The sequence below is a fragment of the Rhamphochromis sp. 'chilingali' genome (genome assembly GCF_963969265.1).
Source record: "Rhamphochromis sp. 'chilingali' genome assembly, chromosome: 13".
Taxonomy (NCBI): domain Eukaryota; kingdom Metazoa; phylum Chordata; class Actinopteri; order Cichliformes; family Cichlidae; genus Rhamphochromis; species Rhamphochromis sp. 'chilingali'.
In genome coordinates this window covers 12791296-12810377 of record NC_137940.1, presented here as the reverse complement: position 1 = coordinate 12810377, position 19082 = coordinate 12791296, and the positions used below count along the sequence as shown (strand labels likewise).

The window sequence follows — 19082 nt, the reverse complement described above, 5'->3', positions numbered from 1 at the left end:
TGGGCGCCTCCTGGGTGAGGTCTTCCAGGCATGCCCCACCGGGAGGAGGCCCCGGGGCAGACCCAGGACACGCTGGAGAGATTATATCTCTCGGCTGGCCTGGGAACGCCTTGGAGTTCCCCCAGATAAGCTGGAGGAGGTGGCTGGGGAGAGGGAGGTCTGGGCCTCTTTGCTTAGGCTGCTGCCCCCGCGACCCGGCCTCGGATAAAGCGGATGAAGATGGATGGATGGATGGTGGACTCAGGTCTGGTAGGATACAGCACTTAGTTGTTTTGGGTGTTGGTGTTAGTGTGGCAGACGCAAAGTTCAAGGAGAAGAGACGATTTGTCTGCTTGGCTGACAAATAAAACCGGTGAAACTATGAGACACACTTTGACTTATTGTGGCTGCAAAATTTTAAATTTTGTGGGTTTTTTTTTTTTTTTTTTTTTTATCCTTCCCTCTCTGTAACTTCTGCCTTCATTTTTAATGCACGTCTCAGGAGTTTGCTGTGGACACTGAGAAGAATAGTAGCACGTGGAACAAAAGGAAAACATTTCTACACTGTGAAGTGTTTGGTCAAACTGAGGCACTCGGTATAAACTGTAGGCAAAAAGTTTCATTTTTAAAGTTATGAACAAACTTTGATGGAGTGACATGAAGCACAGTAAAGTAGCTCTTTTTTATGTTTTTGTGGATGAATTTCTTGGCCCATTTAAAAATCCTGCCTATCCTGCCCACTCCAGCCTAGCAGGGGGCAGTATTGCTCCTACATGTTTAAAAGAATAAAAGAAGAGTCGTAGCAGCCTGCAGTGACGTCATCGCTTCCTGGTTATTATTTACTTTCATTTTATGTCTTTGTGAAGCTGCAGATGATTGTCTCCGTGTAGAGGTGAGTAAGGCCTACGGTTCACTGCTGGGCTCTGACTCTGATTTGCTTCACTCAGAGCGGTGAGTTTGTGACACTCAGAATGAGGAGAAATCTTTTTTTTTCTGCAGGTTTCTGTGCTTCAGCTGACTCTGTGATGTCGCTGTGTGAGAACAAAGTGGAGCTTCCTCCTCCCTCTAAAGCCACTCTGTGTGGAGACGAGATCACCAAAGCTCAGAGGTCAGATGACTTTCTTTACTGCCAGGGACTCTTCTGCATGCTACAGCTCTGCATTTAAATCACTGCACCATCATTTTTATTCACATGTAAAACTGTGTGTGTGAAGCCCAGAGAAGCAGCACAGACCCCACACAGCCCACCGTGAATCTGAACCCAACTGTATGTCCGTGATGAGCGACCAATCAAATGAGCGCTATATTGATTTCCAACAAGGAGCACAGGAAACAAAGTGAGTTTTTGTCAGCATTAAAACTTAACAGTTACGCTGAATATGTGACCTTTGAAACATTTATCAATATTTTATCAGGATACGTCAGAGAAAACAATCTCCTAAACCTGAACTCGTCTGTGTGTCCACGATGAGCAGCAGCTCAAATGAGCGATATATTGATTTCAAACAAGCACCAGTGGAGACAAGGTGAGTTGTTTAAATTTAAATTTATTTAGGCCAAAAATCTATCAAATCTACCTGCCCTTTGTGGAAAAAGTACTTTCTCCTAAACCTAATAACTGGTTGTGCCACCCTTGGCAGCGTAGACTGCAGTCAAGTGTGTGCCAGAAACATGTAAATTTTACAAAGAAAAGGAGGCAAATACTTTTCAAACCACTGTATTTATTTATTATATTATTTTAATCTGTGACAGTTAAACTGAATTTGTGACCTTTGATACATTTCCTATTGTTCCCCGGACCCAGCTGTGTGTCAATGATGAGCGACCAGTCCAATGAGCGACATATTGACTTCAAACAAGGATCACAAGACACAAAGTGAGTTGTTGTCAGCATTAAAACTTAATAATTTATTCTCTATTAAAATGTTTTACAGTTAAGCTGAATGTGTGACCTTTGATACATTTACCGATATTTTATCAGGAAACATCGGAGAAAAAAATCTCCTAAACCTGAACCCGTCTGTGTGTCCACGATGAGCAGCAGCTCAAATGAGCGATATATTGATTTCAGCCGAGATACAGAGAACAGTCAGAACCTGCCTGCTAATGAAGGGTAAGGATGGAAAGCTACCAGAAATATTTAACTGGACTTTAGCAAATAAAACATTTTAACCAGGAGTTAATTAACTTCATGCTGTTCATTGTAATTATGTGTTTTCTTGCCCATATGCAGCTGGTTATCCTTCATAAAGAACTGGATCATGGATGCGATCGTGAATTTATTACAAAGATTATTTGTGAAACAGTAAGTCGTTGCATTACATCTTACTAATTATTCATTGTTTTTGTCTCTACAGAGCTGCAAGGAGACGAAGCATGTGGTTGAGAATGTTGTGACTAAAAGAAACCTGAACATAGAGATGTAGTGGTAGCACATCTGTCCACCAAGCCAGACATCAGCTGTTTACAATAACATCTGTCACTCACTGCAGCCAAGGGGCATCTTTTCTTCTTCATTTAACCTTATCTGCTGTTATTCAGGTTACAACAGATACCAGCATCTTCTGAACCTGATTCATCAGCACCCACAACGTGCGATGAATCTGTTCTTCATAACTCCAGCGATGAACTCGACTCTGTTAACGAGGCGTAAGTACTTCAGGATGATAGTGAAAACTGAATACTAGCGCTCATCTTAGTGAAACGTTGAAGTTTCCAGTATAACCAGTCGGAGAACCTAAAGAGGAGCAGTAGGAGGTTGTAGATGACTTGCTTCAGAGAACTTCAGAAGTTTACAGTGAAGGAGGGGGAGTTAGTGCAAGCTGTTAGGACTAGACCCAGCTGAGGATGCTGAAAGCTACAGAAACCTGTTAATTCTTAAAAGCTTCAGCATCACTCACTGCTCACAGCCACTCACATTCACTGTTTGAGACCAAATGTTACTAGATGGACCTTTGCCTTGTGGTTGTTTTTGTGTGAACAGATATGATGGGAGCTAATTTTTCACAATTCTTCCAGATTTGACGAGGAAAGTACAGAGGCTCCAAGTGATCAGCCTGCCCAGCAGCATCAATCACATCCGGACTCAGTCTTTATCTTTATGGTGTGTACAACAACTTCTTTTACATGTGTTTTATTCTCAGTCATCTCCATGCTGCACTTGTGTCTGATGGTCATTGTGATGATTTAAATCTGGTTTCATTAATTGTTATATCCTGTTCAAGCTGCTGGAGGACAACATTATCACTTTTGTGAAAAATGAGCTGAAGAAGATCCAGAAGGTGTTGTTTCCAGATAACTCAGAGAGTCAGATGGAGGAAGAGATGCTGCTGGGGGGCGAGGGTGAAGAACACAAGAACAGAGAGGCATTGGTGAAGCTCGCCCTGCATTTCCTGAGGAAAATGGAACAGAACGGCATGGCTGACTATCTGCAGAACAGTAAGTAAAATGAGCCTGATCAGTAAATGTGACAGATCATTGCAGTCATTTATCAGTGTTTTCATGGATGAGCAGTTGACAGAAATTGCACATTGTACTATATTTGATCTGTTTGGGTGCAATTATTTAAAAATTCAGTTCCTGAACCATATACCGATTCTGTCTTTTATTTAGAAAATTCCTCACTTAGCACATTAGCACTCATCACATTAGCAGTTTTGGTCCTAACCCCCCCCCCCCCCCAAAAAATCCTAATAACTGATTTTTGTGAGTGTAGAAATTCTTAAATAGGGCTGTGCAATATCATATTGTCTATGGTAAATATAAGTTAGTATGTGATATAAGGGTCGCATCATGATATAATTTCTACAGCAATGCAATTTAAGTTCCCTAGTGCATGAGACAAACCCAGGCATGTCTGCAAACTGTCAGCATCTAATAGCAATATAGTACCAAAGAAACAACGCTGCCCAAAAAATAACAAAGGAACAGGTTAATTCAACTTCTGGGGATTGTTTCAACTGCTTTGATGTTCAAGAAATAACAACAGGTGTACTAGAAGGGGAACAATGAGGCAACACCCAAAAGGTGGAGAAACTGACATTTTTCTCTCCTCATCCTTTCTGATGTTTTCTTTTTTCACTGGTTTTGGATTTGGCTGGGGTCAGCGTCACTGGTGGTCCATATCCAGACCATTCAGAGACCTCCTATGCACTGAGTGGTCTTAGTTTTTTCACTAACTATGGCTGCCCCTCTCTGAACCTGGTCTCAGTTTTTAGTTTACTTCCTGTTAAAAGTGATTTTTTCCTTCCTACAGTCACCAAGTTGTTGCTCAAGGGGGCCGTTTGATTGTTGGAGTTTTCTCTGTATTATTGTAGGGTCTTTACCTTACAGTATAAAACAGGGGTGGGCAACTCCAGGCCTCGAGGGCCGGTGTCCTGCAGGTTTTAGATGTGTCCTTGATCCAACACAGCTGAATCAAATGGCTAAATTACCTCTTCAACATGTCTTGTAGTTCTCCAGAGGCCTAGTAATGAACTAATCCTTTAATTCAGGTGGGTTGAACCAGGGTGATATCTAAAACCTGCAGGACACTAGCCCTCGAGGCCTGGATTTGCCCACCCCTGGTATAAAATATAAAGCGCCTTGAGGTGACTACTGTTGTGTTTGGCACTGTATAAATAAAATTAAACTGCTTGGCGGGACATGGGCCCCCTGGCACTGTTGGGCCCCTGCTGCGGGGTGGATGGCACTTGGGTCTCGGGTCTGTGTGCCTGGAGCTCAGACTGCTCTGGTGGAGCCTGCGGGGCTCTCCTCTGCTCTTCTCTGAGTAGGGGTTGCGGTTGTCCCTGCAATGGCCGTCCTCGGGCTCAGGCTCTCTCTCCCTCTCCTTCTGTTAACTTTTTGACAGTTTCTCTTTCTTGTTATGTAAAATATGTTTCATAATGTGATATTATTGTGCAGTTCCTAAAGAATTACCAGTTTTAGTTACTTTAGGTGTTGTTAAAATAAAGTATTTAGCAGTTGTTTTATACTGAAATTTCCAGTGAAAACACTACCTGAGCTACATTTATGCTTACGTGTCACTACTATTGCGCTGCTGCTGCTGGTACCTTGTTTCAGTAGATTTAGACTTCAAATTAGGTGGTCTATAATTGGTTACAGTAACACATTAAAAAAGAAGGATATGAAATGTCCTTTATTTACTTGCACTTATAAATTGCGCTGCCTGCAAGGATCAATAAAATGTTCAGTATCTTTTTTTAAGGAGTTTTGTCACATGACACCATGCAGAGGTTGCTCAAGTGTCATCCACCACATTGGACTTGAATCACAGTTGCTATGGAAAAATGTGAAAATAACCTAGGTTACACTCTCATTCCCAAAATAGGAACTGAACATTTTAGATTAAATGAGAATCTCTTCTAAGTGTATCCAATAACACTAAACGAACAAGAAATTATACTACACTGTTTTTTTGGGGGTTTTTTTTTTCAAATTCGTTTTTTTTTTTACTTTAATTCTTAAATTACTGGTTCATTTACTCTTTTATTGATAACAAGAGAAGAACCATAACAGCATATTCTGTTGTACTTCATTATATTTCTGCTACCTTCTGAATTCTTCTGCCATTATTATCCCAAGATGGGAAAATAACAGCACCTACTGTTCACAAGGCATATACAGTACTGTTACAACTGTAAACTTTGTTTGTGCTTTTATTTGGTAGATTTTTGCTCACTGATGCAATTTCTGTCCATTTAGAACTTTTTGCTCCACAATGTCAACGTAAACTTAAAAGTAATCTGAAGAAGAAGTCCCAGTGTGTGTTTGAGGGGATCGCTAAAGCAGGAAACCCAACCCTTCTGAATCAGATCTACACTGAGCTCTACATCACAGAGGGAGGGACTGCAGAAGTCAATAATGAACATGAGGTCAGACAGCTCGCAACAGCATCCAGGAAGCCAGACAGATCAGAAACAACAATCAGACGAGAAGACATCTTTAAAAAGTCACCTGGAAGAGATGAACCAATCAGAACAGTGCTGACAAAAGGAGTGGCTGGCATTGGGAAAACAGTCTTAATTCAAAAGTTTACGCTAGACTGGGCTGAAGAACAAGCTAACCAGGACATCCAGTTTACATTTCCATTTACATTCAGAGAGCTGAATGTGTTGAAAGAGAAAAAGTTCAGCTTGGTGGGACTTGTTCATCACTTCTTTACTGAAACCAAAAAAGCAGGAATTTACTGGTTTGAACACTTCCAAGTTGTGTTCATCTTGGATGGTCTGGATGAGTGTCGACTTCCTCTGGACTTCCACCGCAGTGAAACTCTAACTGATATTACACAGTCCGCCTCAGTGGGTGTGCTTCTTACAAACCTCATCAGGGGGAAACTGCTTCCCTCCGCTCATGTCTGGATAACCACACGGCCTGCAGCAGCCAGTCAGATTCCTCCTGAGTTTGTTCAGATGGTGACAGAAGTCAGAGGGTTCACCGATGAACAGAAGGAGGAGTACTTCAGGAAGAGATTCAGAGATGAGGAACAGGCCAGCAGGATCATCTCCCACATCAAATCATCACGAAGCCTCCACATCATGTGCCATATCCCAGTCTTCTGCTGGATCACTGCTACTGTTCTGGAGAATATGTTGAAAACCAGAGAGGGAGGAATATTACCTAAGACTCTGACTGAGATGTACATCTATTTCCTGGTGGTTCAGTCCAAAGTAAGGAAGATCAAGTATGATGGTGGTGCTGAGACAGATTGTCACTGGGGTCCAGAAAGCAAGAGGATGATTGAATCTCTGGGAAAACTGGCTTTTGACCAGCTAGAGAAAGGAAACCTGATCTTTTATGAATCAGACCTGACGGAGTGTGGCATTGATATTAGAGCAGCCTCAGTGTGCTCAGGAGTGTTCACACAGATCTTTAAAGAGGAAAAGGGGCTATATCAGAACCCAGTGTTCTGCTTCATCCATCTGAGCGTTCAGGAGTTTCTGGCTGCTCTTCATGTCCATCTGGCCTTCATCAACTCTGGAGTCAGCGTGCTACCAGAGGAACAAACAGCATCTCAGACATCTGAAACGCCTAAAAATAAGATTGTAAAAACAGACTTCTACCAACGTGCTGTGGACAATGCTTTGCAGAGTCCAAATGGACACCTGGACTTGTTCCTCCGCTTCCTCCTGGGTCTTTCATTGCAGTCAAATCAGGATCTTCTAAAAGGCCTGCAGACACAGACAGAAAGCAGTTCAGAAACCAATCAAAAAACAGTCCAGTACATTAAGATGAAGATAAGTGAGAATCTGTCTGCAGAAAAAAGCATCAATCTGTTCCACTGTCTCAATGAACTGAATGACCGTTCTCTAGTGGAGGAGATCCAACAGTCCCTGAGTTCAAGAACCCTCTCTGTGGATAAACTGTCTACTGCCCAGTGGTCAGCTCTGGTCTTCATCTTACTGTCATCAGAAAATGATCTGGATGAGTTTGTCCTGAAGAAATACTCTGCTTCGGAGGAGGCTCTTCTGAGGCTGCTGCCAGTGATCAAAGCCTCCAAAAAAGCCATGTAAGTACACAGACAGGTACACATTTATTGAAAACAGGAAAGCAGCATTTCTTTTGTTTCAGTATTTAAAAATCTGTTTGTTTGTTTTTTCACATTCTGTTTTTAGACTGACTGACTGTAACCTCTCAAAGACAAGCTGTGAAGCTCTGACTTCAGTTCTCAGTAACCCAGTCTCTAGTCTGCTTGAGCTAGACCTGAGTAACAACATACTGCAGAATTCTGGGGTGAAAGCACTTTCTGTTGAACTGGGGAGCCCACACTGGAAACTGGAGACTCTAAGGTATGGATAAATAATATAAATAACTGATATGGTCAGATCAGACATGTAACAATCTTTAACCTGTGAAAAATCAGGTTATGGAATCACAATGAGTGTCATGTGTCCTCCCTCTTTCATCCCTAACTAAGCACCATCCTTTACAAATTTTTCAGCTCGGGATACTGAAAATAGAAAATGAAAATAAATTGGACTTGTGTTGTTTTCTTGTTCGGCAGACTGTCAGGCTGTCAGATTACAGAGGATGGCTGTAGGTATCTTGTCTCAGCTCTCAACTCTAACCTTACCCACTTGAAAGAACTGGACTTGAGCTACAATAATCCAGGGGACTCAGGAGTACAACTGTTGTCAGATGGACTAGAGCATTCGTTACGAAAGTTAGAAACTCTGAGGTCAGTTCTTGTGATTATTTTTAATTTTTCTCTTTTTGGTATCTTTGTTTCCTTTTTGAGGATTTTCAGTGTGTGCAAAAAACTCTGCTCTTTACATATTCAATTCAATTTTATTTATATAGCGCCAAATCACAACAGCAGTCGCCTCAAGGCACTTTATATTGTACAGTAGATACAGAGGAAAAACCCAACAATCATATGACCCCCTATGAGCAAGCACTCTGGCGACAGTGGAAAGGAAAAACTCCCTTTTAACAGGAAGAAACCTCCAGCAGAACCAGGCTCAGGGAGGGGCGGGGTCATCTGCTGCCACCGGTTGGGGTGAGAGAAGGAAGACATGATGAAATACATGCTGTGGAAGAGAGACAGAGGTTAATAACAGATATGATTCAATGCCGAGAGGTCTATTAACACATAGTGAGTGAGAAAGGTGACTGGAAAGGAAAACTCAGTGCATCATGGGAATCCCCCAGCAGCCTACGTCTATTGCAGCATAACTATGGGAGGATTCAGGGTCACCTGATCCAGCCCTAACTATATGCTTTAGCAAAAAGGAAAGTTTGAAGCCTAATCTTAAAAGTAGAGATAGTGTCTGTCTCCCGAATCCAAATTGGAAGCTGGTTCCACAGAAGAGGGGCCTGAAAACTGAAGGCTCTCCCTCCCATTCTACTTTTAAATACTTTAGGAACAACAAGTAAGCCTGCAGTGTGAGAGCAAAGTGCTCTAATAGGGTAATATGGTACTACAAGGTCATTACGATAAGATGGGACCTGATTATTTAAGACCTTGTATGTGAGGAGCAGGATTTTGAATTCAATTCTGGATTTAACAGGAAGCCAATGAAGGGAAGCCAAAACAGGAGAAATCTGCTCTCTCTTTCTAGTCCCTGTCAGTACTCTTGCTGCAGCATTTTGGATTAACTGAAGGCTTTTCAGGGAGTTTTTTGGACATCCTGATAATAATGAATTGCAGTAGTCCAGCCTAGAAGTAATAAATGCATGAACTATTTTTTCAGCATCACCCTGAGACAGGATATTTCTAACTCTCGAGATGTTGTGCAAATGGAAGAAAGCAGTCTTACATATTTGTTTAATATGTGTATTGAAGGACATGTCTTGGTCAAAAACGACCCCAAGGTTCCTCACAGCGTTACTGGAGGCCAAGGTAATGCCATCTAGAGTAAGAATCTGGTTAGATATCACATTTTTAAGATTTTCAGGGCCAAGTAAAATGACCTCAGTTTTATCTGAATTAAGAAGCAGAAAGTTAGCGGCCATCCAGGTCTTTATGTCTTTAAGACATTCCCGCAGTTTAACTAATTGGTGTGTGTTATCTGACTTCATGGACAGATAGAGCTGGGTGTCATCAGCATAGCAGTGAAAATGTATGCTATGACTTCTGATGATGCTGCCTAAGGGAAGCATGTATAATGTAAACAGAATTGGTCCTAGCACTGAACCCTGTGGAACTCCATAACTGACCTTAGTGTGTGAAGAGGACTCTCCATTTACATGCACAAATTGGAGTCTATTAGATAGATATGATACAAACCACTGCAGCGCAGTACCTGAAATACCTACAGTGTGCTCTAATCGTGCTAATAGAATATTATGCTCAACAGTATCGAACGCTGCGCTGAGGTCTAGCAGGACAAGCGGAGAGATGAGTCCACTGTCAGAGGCCATAAGAAGATCATTTGTAACCTTCACTAAAGCTGTTTCTGTGCTGTGATGAGCTCTGAAACCTGATTGAAACTCTTCAAATAAGCCATTCCTCTGCAGATGATCTGTTAGCTGTTTGACAACTACTCTTTCGAGGATTTTTGATATGAAAGGAAGGTTGGAGATTGGCCTATAATTAGCTAAGACTGCTGGGTCTAGAGATGGCTTTTTAAGTAAGGGTTTAACTACTGCCAGCTTGAAGGCCTGTGGTACATAGCCGATTATTAGAGATGAGTTGATCATATTTAGGATCGAAGAATTAATTAATGGCAGGACTTCTTTGAGCAATTTTGTAGGAATGGGGGTCTAAAAGACATGTTGATGGTTTGGAGGAAGTAATTATTGAAGTTAACTCAGAAAGATCAATTGGAGAAAAAGAGTCTAACTTAACATCAATGGTACTAAGAGTAGCTGTAGATAATATTACATCTGCGGGATGATTATTGGTAATTTTTTCTCTAATGATAAAAATTTTATTTGTGAAGAAGTTCATGAAGTCATTACTAGTTAATGTTAAAGGGATGGTTGGCTCAACTTTTTGTTTTTGGAGCTCTGACTTTTTGTCAGCCTGGCTACAGAGCTGAAGAGAAACCTAGGGTTGTTCTTATTTTCTTCAATCAGTGATGAATAGTAAAATGTTCTGGCTTTGCGGAGGGCTTTCATATAAAGCAACAAACTATTTCTCCAGGCTAAATGATGATCCTTTAAATTTGTGACACGCCATTTCCTCTCTAGCTTACGAGTTATCTGCTTTAGGGTACGTGTTTGGGAACTATACCACAGAGTCAGGTACTTCTGATTTGAGATCTTAGTTTTCACAGGAGCTACAGTATCCAGAGTCGTACGTAGTGAGGAGGTAAAATTATTAACAAGATAATCGACCTCTGTTGGAGTAGCGTTCAGGTAGCTGCTCTGCTCTGTATTGGTACAGGGCATTGAAGATGATAACTGTAGGTGGATTATATTCTTAAACTTAGTTACAGCACTTTCAGAAAGACATCTACTGTGATAAAGTCTACTCTCCACTGCTGTGTAATCAATTATTGTAAATGTAAATGTTATCAGGAAATGATCAGACAGGAGAGGGTTTTCAGGAAACACTGTTAAATGTTCAGTTTCTATGCCATATGTTAAAACAAGATCTAGAGTGTGATTAAAGTGGTGGGTGGGTTCTTTTACATTTTGAGAGAAGCCAATTGAGTCTAATAACAGATTAAATGCCATGTTGAGGCTGTCACTTTTAGCATCTACATGATTGTTAAAATCACCCACAATAATTATGCTATCTGAGCTGAGCACTAAATCAGATAAAAAGTCTGAGAAATCAGACAGAAACTCTGTGTAAGGCCCAGGTGGACGATAGATGATAACAAGTAAGACTGGTTTCTGAGGTTTACAGCTGGGGTGGACAAGGCTAAGCATCAGGCTTTCAAATGAATTAAAAGTCTGTCTCAGTCTTTCGTTGATTGATAGGCTGGTGTGAAAAATTGCTGCCATACCGCCCCCTCTGCCTGTGCTTCGAGATTTCTGGTAGTTAGAATGACTCGGGGGTGTTGATTCATTTAAACTAAAATAATCATCCTGCTGCAACCAGGTTTCTGTAAGGCAGAGTAAATCGATTTGCTGATCAATTATTAAGTCATGTACTAACAGAGACTTGGAGGAGAGAGACCTAATATTTAATAATCCACATTTCACTGTTTTACTCTTTGTTTCAGATGTGGATACTGTATTGTTCTTTCTTTGTGATTTTTTTTATGTTTAAGTTGTTTATTGCTGGTTTTTAGTTTTTCGTCTGTTTGGGAGCTGACACAGTCTCAATGGAAATGGGGTTTTAGGGGGGTAACAGGAGGAGAGAAGCTGCAGAGAGGCGTGTAAGACTGCAACTCTGCTTCCTGGTCCCAACTCTGGATAGTCATATTTTGGGGGGTTTAATAAATTTGTCCATATTTCTAGAAATGAGAACTGCTCCATCCAAAGTGGGATTAATGCCGTCTCTCCTAACAAGACCAGGTTTCCTCCAGAAGGTCTGCCAATTATCTATGAAGCCCACATCGTTTCTGGGACACCACTCAGACAGCCAGCAATTTAAGGAGAACATACGGCTAAACATGTCACTCCTGGTCTGATTGGGGAGGGGGAGTCTGACATTGCCACAGATTTTCATATAGCCACAGATTTATTGAAGGGGGGATGCCTTACAATATAAAGTGACTTGAGAACACTGTTGTTGTGATATGATGCTGTATAAATAAAACTGAATTAAATTGAATGTTGTGACTTTGAGGAATAGCTGTGGGAGTAAAACAGCACAGCAGAAAACTTTATCGATCCTTTAAAAGCAGATACAAGTACCAACATTTTTATATTTGGCCATCTGGAGCCATTTGAGTTACTTCATGATTGCTAATGGCATATAGAGCACTTAACCACAGTATACATGCTTGCATAAATCAAATATATTTATTCAATTTATGGGTACATGGTTTTCTTAATTCAGTTATTTATACAAGACATTATCTAAAAATTCTCTCAGTGCCTTTTAAATCACAAGGTATGAATTCTGAACTAGTGCTGTCCCCTGAAAAGTTCAGCTTACTGTGCTTTACCCTTACCTAATTTGATCCTGTGTAAGTTGTCTGGGATGTGATTTCAACAAAACATCTACCTGTATTTGTACATCACTATGACCCTCATAGAAAATTATGGGAAAAAATGTATTGTACAGTAGAGTTTGTAAATAATCTGAGCCTATTATTTACAAATAATCTGAGACTTTTAAAGTATCTGTATAAAAATGTATGATTTGACAGTAAGATAACTTAAAAGCCAATTTTGTTTTCTAATATGTTGCGCCAGACCCTAAACACTGCTCAAAATCTACTAAGGGATTCATGCAGAGGAACAAGTACAATGTTCTGGAATGGCCATCTCAGTCCCCAGACCTGAATATTATTGAAAATCTATGGTGTGACTGTCCATGCTCGGAAACCATCAAACCTGACTGAACTGGATATGTTTTGTAAAGACGAAAGGTCCAAAATACCTTCAACCAGAATCCAAACTCTCATTGGAAGCTATAAGAAGTGTTTGGAGGCATTATTTCTGCAAAAGGAGGATCTACTAAATATTGATGTAATTTTTCTGTTGGGGTGCCCAAATTTATGCACCTGCCTAATTTAGTTTAAGTAACTATTGCACACTATTGCTGATCCAAACAACCAATGATTTATGAAGGAAAAACATGAAAATTATCAGGAGTGCCCAAACTTTTGCATACCACTGTAGTTGATAAGATTTTATGCTCATTTTTAGATTATTTGTTTATTCAAACCAATCATTGTGTCCTATTCATTATTGTCTTTTCAGACTGAGTGTCTGCAACCTGTCAGAAAAAAGCTGTGAAGCTCTTTCTCCAGCTCTCTCCTGCCAGTCATCGAGTCTGAGAGAGCTGGACCTGAATAACAACAACCTGAAGGATACAGGAGTGAAGGCACTGTCCACTGGACTGGAAAGTCAACACTGCAAACTGGAAACTCTCAGGTTAAGATTAGCCTCTGCAATCAGTATTTACACTGTGAATTAAGATGACTGTTTCTCTGCTTACATTGTTATATTATAATATTTATTTTTATTACGTTTTCTATTGGGACACCTGATTATTGGTTGAAGTTAATGGTCTGGATTATAATTAAAGAAACAAAATGTGATGATAATAATCAGCTTAATTAAATGATAGATCACAGTACGTCAGCGTTTTGTTGCTTTAGTAGCTTATCCAGCCTCATTTTGTGTGCCTCCAGGCTTTCGGGCTGCTTGATCACAAAGGATGGCTGTGCTTCTCTGGCCTCAGCTCTGAACTCCAACACCTCTCATCTGAAAGTGCTGGACTTGAGTTACAATCATCCAGAGGATGCAGGAGTAGAGCTTCAGACTGGAGTAAAGGATCAACGCTGGAAACTGGAAAACCTAAGGTCGATGAGATGACATTATTGTTAATGACTGAGCACAATGGGTGTTGATACACTGGATGTAATTTCTGTTTTTGCATGTTGAAAGATATGGTGCTGATATTTGTCATTTCAGGGTGGAACCTGCTGGAGCAGAGTGGTTGAAACCAGGATTGAAGAAGTGTAAGTGTTTTGTTTTTTTAATTCATAAAGATAAAACAGTAAATATTAAGCTGTCTTTATATTTTGGTGTCATTCTCTTAAGATTATCACTGATATTGTGAAGTGTTAAAGGAACAGCTGGTAGATTAACTCCAGCTGCATTGTCTCTTTTCTTGACAGATCTCTCTAAACTTACAGTCAACACAAATACAATAAACAAAAATCTCAAACTGTCTATGAATAACATGAAGGTGACACATACGAGAAACAACTTCATATATCCCGATCATGCTGACAGATTTGTTGACTGGTGTCAGCTGCTGTGTAAAGATGTTTTACATGGTCGGTGTTACTGGGAGGTGGAGTGGACAGGTGAGGTTGACATATCAGTAAGTTACAGAGGAATTGCAAGGAAAGGAGAACGAAAAAACTGCAGATTTGGAGAGAATCCTCAGTCCTGGAGTCTGGACTGCTCTAATGCCCGCGGCTACACTGTGTATCACAATCAGAGAATATCAGTCATTCACCCCTCATCCTCCTTGTCCCCTTCCTGTGGCCCTAAGCGAGTAGCAGTGTATGTGGACTGTCCTGCTGGCACTCTGTCCTTCTACAATGTCTCCAGTGACTCTCTGATCCACCTCCACACCTTCAACACCACATTCACTGAACCTCTTTATCCTGGCTTTGGAGTCTGGCACCATTCATGTGGTTCCTCAGTGCGTCTGTGTTCTGTGCAGGTAGAAGTATCTCCTTCTGTTAGATAAGCTGTGTAACTGCAGATGCACAGACAAATCTGCAGGCTCTCATGGACTCAGAATCACGTTTAACGTCTACATGAGGGATTTCTTAAGAATTTAAAGATTGTGTCTCATTATTGCAGTGATTCTGTAACTGCTGAGTGTCTTTAGTGTCTTATGTGAACAATTCTGACCTGCCTGGTTGTTTAAAGATAGATGTCTTTCATGTTCACTCTCACTTTTTGTTTGAATATTTGGAGCATCTGTGTATGTTTTATAGTTTCACTTTTTTTTTTCTCTGAAATGAGACAAAATCAAAAACGTAAACTTTGAAGACCAAATGAAACTTTAAACGTTTATTTTACAACACTAGTTTATGTACATAGTATACATGCAGTATTATATAATTGATATAGAAGGGTGTGTTGTAGATATGTATAAATCATTTTATTTAGTATTAGAGGGGAAAAAACAACTCTTGAAATACACCTTCTGTCTTTGTGCTGTCTTGTTAGCACAACTGGTATTAGAAACAGACGACTCTGGAACGTATGTCGTTTTGTATTCAACACAAAGTGGGTTTCCTTGCCACCAGCAAGTTTCAAACAGTTGTTCACTGGTGTTACGGCCTTAGCTGGGCCTCCTCCTGAAGGTGCCTGTGTGGGCGTGTCACACTACCTCTTCTGCCTGAGGTGCCACCTTTCCCTTTTACACAGCTGACTCACGTCAGTAATTAAGGAGATTTAAGCCCAGGGAAAGGTGAGCTCTGGGCCAGAGTGCCGTTGCAGCTAGTGAGCTGTGCGTGTTTGTGGTGTTTGCAGCTAGTGAGCTGTGCGTGTTTGTGGTGTTTGTAGCTAGTGAGCTGTGTGTGTGTGTGTGTGTGTGTGTGTGTGTGTGTGTGTGTGTGTGTGTGTGTGTGGGGTTACAGCTAGTGAGCTGTGTTATTGTGGTTTGCAGCTAGTGAGCTGCTCTCCTTCTTTTTGGCTTACGTTTTACTTTATTGACCAATGCCTGAGTTTTGTTTTTCTTAAATGGTGATAGCGGCTTGTCCGTCTCTTTTAGTTGAGTTTGAAAGGGAACTTTAATAAAACTCTTTGATTTAACCCTTTTGCCTCCTTGACTCCTTTTTCTGACCCGGTCACTTTTTGTTACTTTCCCCTCACCGCCTAGACCCCTCAGGGGAACGTAACACTGGCACAAACTGCTCAATCCAGAAAAACTAAAACTTTGTGAAATTCACCTCAAATATAAATGTGTTTGTATGGATTTGAATATTGCAAACAGAAATAATGTCCCAGGTTGAAGCTGAGTTGTTGTTAGCAATAAAAGACTACTTGCATAAATACACTGACATCTCAATGCAATAAAGGTTTCTTTAAAAAAGAAAAAAGTGAGTTAAATCACTTGTTTTTTTTTTTTGTAAATTCAATTGCTTTATTGCAATTATAGGACAAAACTCCAAAAACAAACTTGCAAAAAACAAGCTGAAACTAAAACTAAACTCTAAGAAACCTGGAGACAAGAGACTAGGAGCACAGAGGGAAACACACACAGCATGAGGGGGCGACGCAACACTGACAGAGAGAAAGACAGGGCTAAAATACACTGAGGGATAACAAGGGAATGGGACACAGGAGGAGAGCACAGCTGGGACTTATCACACTTGATGAGACTTTTTTTTTTTTTTTTTTTTTTGCCTGTCCCGTTTGGCTCTTTTGCCATCAGAATTATTGTCTAAAGGCAAAGAAAGATGCCCAACGGATTTACTTTGCCAAATGGACCATCCCAGCCTTGCTGTAATGGTCTATTTGATTCACCTTTTGTTTATTTTATTTTCACTTGCTAAATACGGGACAGACTTGACTGGGGAAAAGAAAGGGGAGAAAGAAAGAGGGAAAGAAAAACAGCGGGGAAGAGGGACGGGGATAAAGGGCAAAAAACAAAAACCAACAAAATAAGCAGACAAAAAAAAAATACATATAACAATCACCTGGATCACCTGTTGAGAAAGAAAAAAGAAAAGCAGAAGAAAAAAAAGCGCAACATAATAAACAACATCACGATGATCTATGTGATTATAACAGTAAATATTAAACATCATTGTGCAGCACGTAAGATCGACAGCGCACAGTGTGCTTTGAGGTAGGAGCCACAAAGGGTGTAGTTTGTGTGTGTGAGCACCCGTGTGTACACCTGTGAGGGATGGAAAAATATATATATATATATATATATATATATATATATATATATACACACACACACACACACACACACACACACACACACACACACACACACACACACACACACACACACACACACACACACACACAGTGGGGCAAAAAAGTATTTAGTCAGCCACCGATTGTGCAAGTTCCCCCACCTAAAATGATGACAGAGGTCAGTAATTTGCACCAGAGGTACACTTCAACTGTGAGAGACAGAATGTGAAAAAAAAAAAAAATCCATGAATCCACATGGTAGGATTTGTAAAGAATTTATTCGTAAATTAGGGTGGAAAATAAGTATTTGGTCAATAACAAAAATACAACTCAATACTTTGTAACATAACCTTTGTTGGCAATAACAGAGGTCAAACGTTTACTATAGGTCTTTACCAGGTTTGCACACACAGTAGCTGGTATTTTGGCCCATTCCTCCATGCAGATCTTCTCGAGAGCAGTGATGTTTTGGGGCTGTCGCCGAGCAACACCAGACTTTCAACTCCCAACACAGATTTTCTATGGGGTTGAGGTCTGGAGACTGGCTAGGCCACTCCAGGACTTTCAAATGCTTCTTACGGAGCCACTCCTTTGTTGCCCGGGCGGTGTGTTTTGGATCATTGTCATGTTGGAAGACCCAGCCTCGTTTCATCTTCAAAGTTCTCACTGATGGAAGGAGGTTTTGGCTCAAAATCTCACGATACATGGCCCCATTCATTCTGTCCTTAACACGGATCAGTCGTCCTGTCCCTTTGGCAGAAAAACAGCCCCATAGCATGATGTTTCCACCCCCATGCTTCACAGTAGGTATGGTGTTCTTGGGATGCAACTCAGTATTCTTCTTCCTCCAAACACGACGAGTTGAGTTTATACCAAAAAGTTCTACTTTGGTTTCATCTGACCACATGACATTCTCCCAATCCTCTGCTGTATCATCCATGTGCTCTCTGGCAAACTTCAGACAGGCCTGGACATGCACTGGCTTCAGCAGCGGAACACGTCTGCCACTGCGGGATTTGATTCCCTGCCGTTGTAGTGTGTTACTGATGGTGACCTTTGTTACTTTGGTCCCAGCTCTCTGCAGGTCATTCACCAGGTCCCCCCGTGTGGTTTTTGGATCTTTGCTCACCGTTCTCATGATCATTTTGACCCCACGGGATGAGATCTTGCGTGGAGCCTCAGATCGAGGGAGATTATCAGTGGTCTTGTATGTCTTCCATTTTCTGATGATTGCTCCCACAGTTGATTTTTTCACACCAAGCTGCTTGCCTATTGTAGATTCACTCTTCCCAGTCTGGTGCAGGTCTACAATACTTTTCCTGGTGTCCTTCGAAAGCTCTTTGGTCTTGGCCATGGCGGAGTTTGGAGTCTGACTGTTTGGGGCTGTGGACAGGTGTCTTTTATACAGATGATGAGTTCAAACAGGTGCCATTCATACAGGTAACGAGTGGGGGACAGAAAAGCTTCTTACAGAAGACGTTACAGGTCTGTGAGAGCCAGAGATTTTCCTTGTTTGAGGTGACCAAATACTTATTTTCCACCCTGATTTACGAATAAATTCTTTACAAATCCTACCATGTGAATTCATGGATTTTTTTTTCACATTCTGTCTCTCACAGTTGAAGTGTACCTCTGGTGCAAATTACTGACCTCTGTCATCATTTTAAGTGGGGGAACTTGCACAATCGGTGGCTGACTAAATACTTTTTTGCCCCACTGTATATCAGAATCAGAATCAGAATGGGGTTTATTGCCAAATGTTGAGCAGGTTTACAACATTAGGAAATTGCTGCGGTGCTTCAGTGCAAACATAGTGTCATAAATAGCACTTAAATAGACATGGAAAAAAATAAAAGTAGGGATAAGAATTAAAAGTGCTACGTGGAAAGATATGTGCATGAGATATACATGAGATATATACATGAGAATAAGAATTAAGAGTGCTACGTTGAAAGGACCCTTTAGGGGTGCAACGATACAACGATACACAAAATTCACGGTTCGGTTCGGTTCGATACTTTGGTGTCACAGTTCGATATTTTTATTGTTCGATACATATGCGTACCGAACCGAAAGCACTGTATCGAACGGTTCAATATCGATACGAATATCGTTGCACCCCTAATATATATATA

The 19082-nt window shown here is 40.9% G+C and overlaps 1 protein-coding gene across 2 annotated transcripts; it reads left to right on the top strand.

Annotated features, from left to right (window-relative positions):
• Positions 1–791: 791 nt before the first annotated feature.
• On the top strand, positions 792–15530 carry LOC308408467 (NLR family CARD domain-containing protein 3-like). 2 transcript variants are annotated; one of them, XM_080900721.1, is made up of 17 exons: positions 792–871; positions 979–1087; positions 1194–1316; positions 1395–1505; positions 1784–1855; positions 1961–2092; positions 2213–2284; positions 2521–2628; positions 2998–3082; positions 3204–3417; positions 5683–7486; positions 7593–7766; positions 7982–8155; positions 13246–13419; positions 13680–13850; positions 13963–14009; positions 14169–15530. In XM_080900721.1, the coding sequence occupies exons 2-17, from the start codon at positions 1005–1007 to the stop codon at positions 14750–14752; spliced, it is 4128 nt and encodes a 1375-aa protein (XP_080756847.1). In that variant the 5' UTR covers positions 792–871; positions 979–1004; the 3' UTR covers positions 14753–15530. The 2 variants fall into 2 exon arrangements, with proteins under 2 accessions (XP_080756847.1, XP_080756848.1); XM_080900722.1 differs by lacking the exons at positions 792–871; positions 979–1087; positions 1194–1316; ... (1 more) ...; positions 1784–1855; positions 2213–2284 and having other exon boundaries at positions 2337–2628.
• Positions 15531–19082: the final 3552 nt, after the last annotated feature.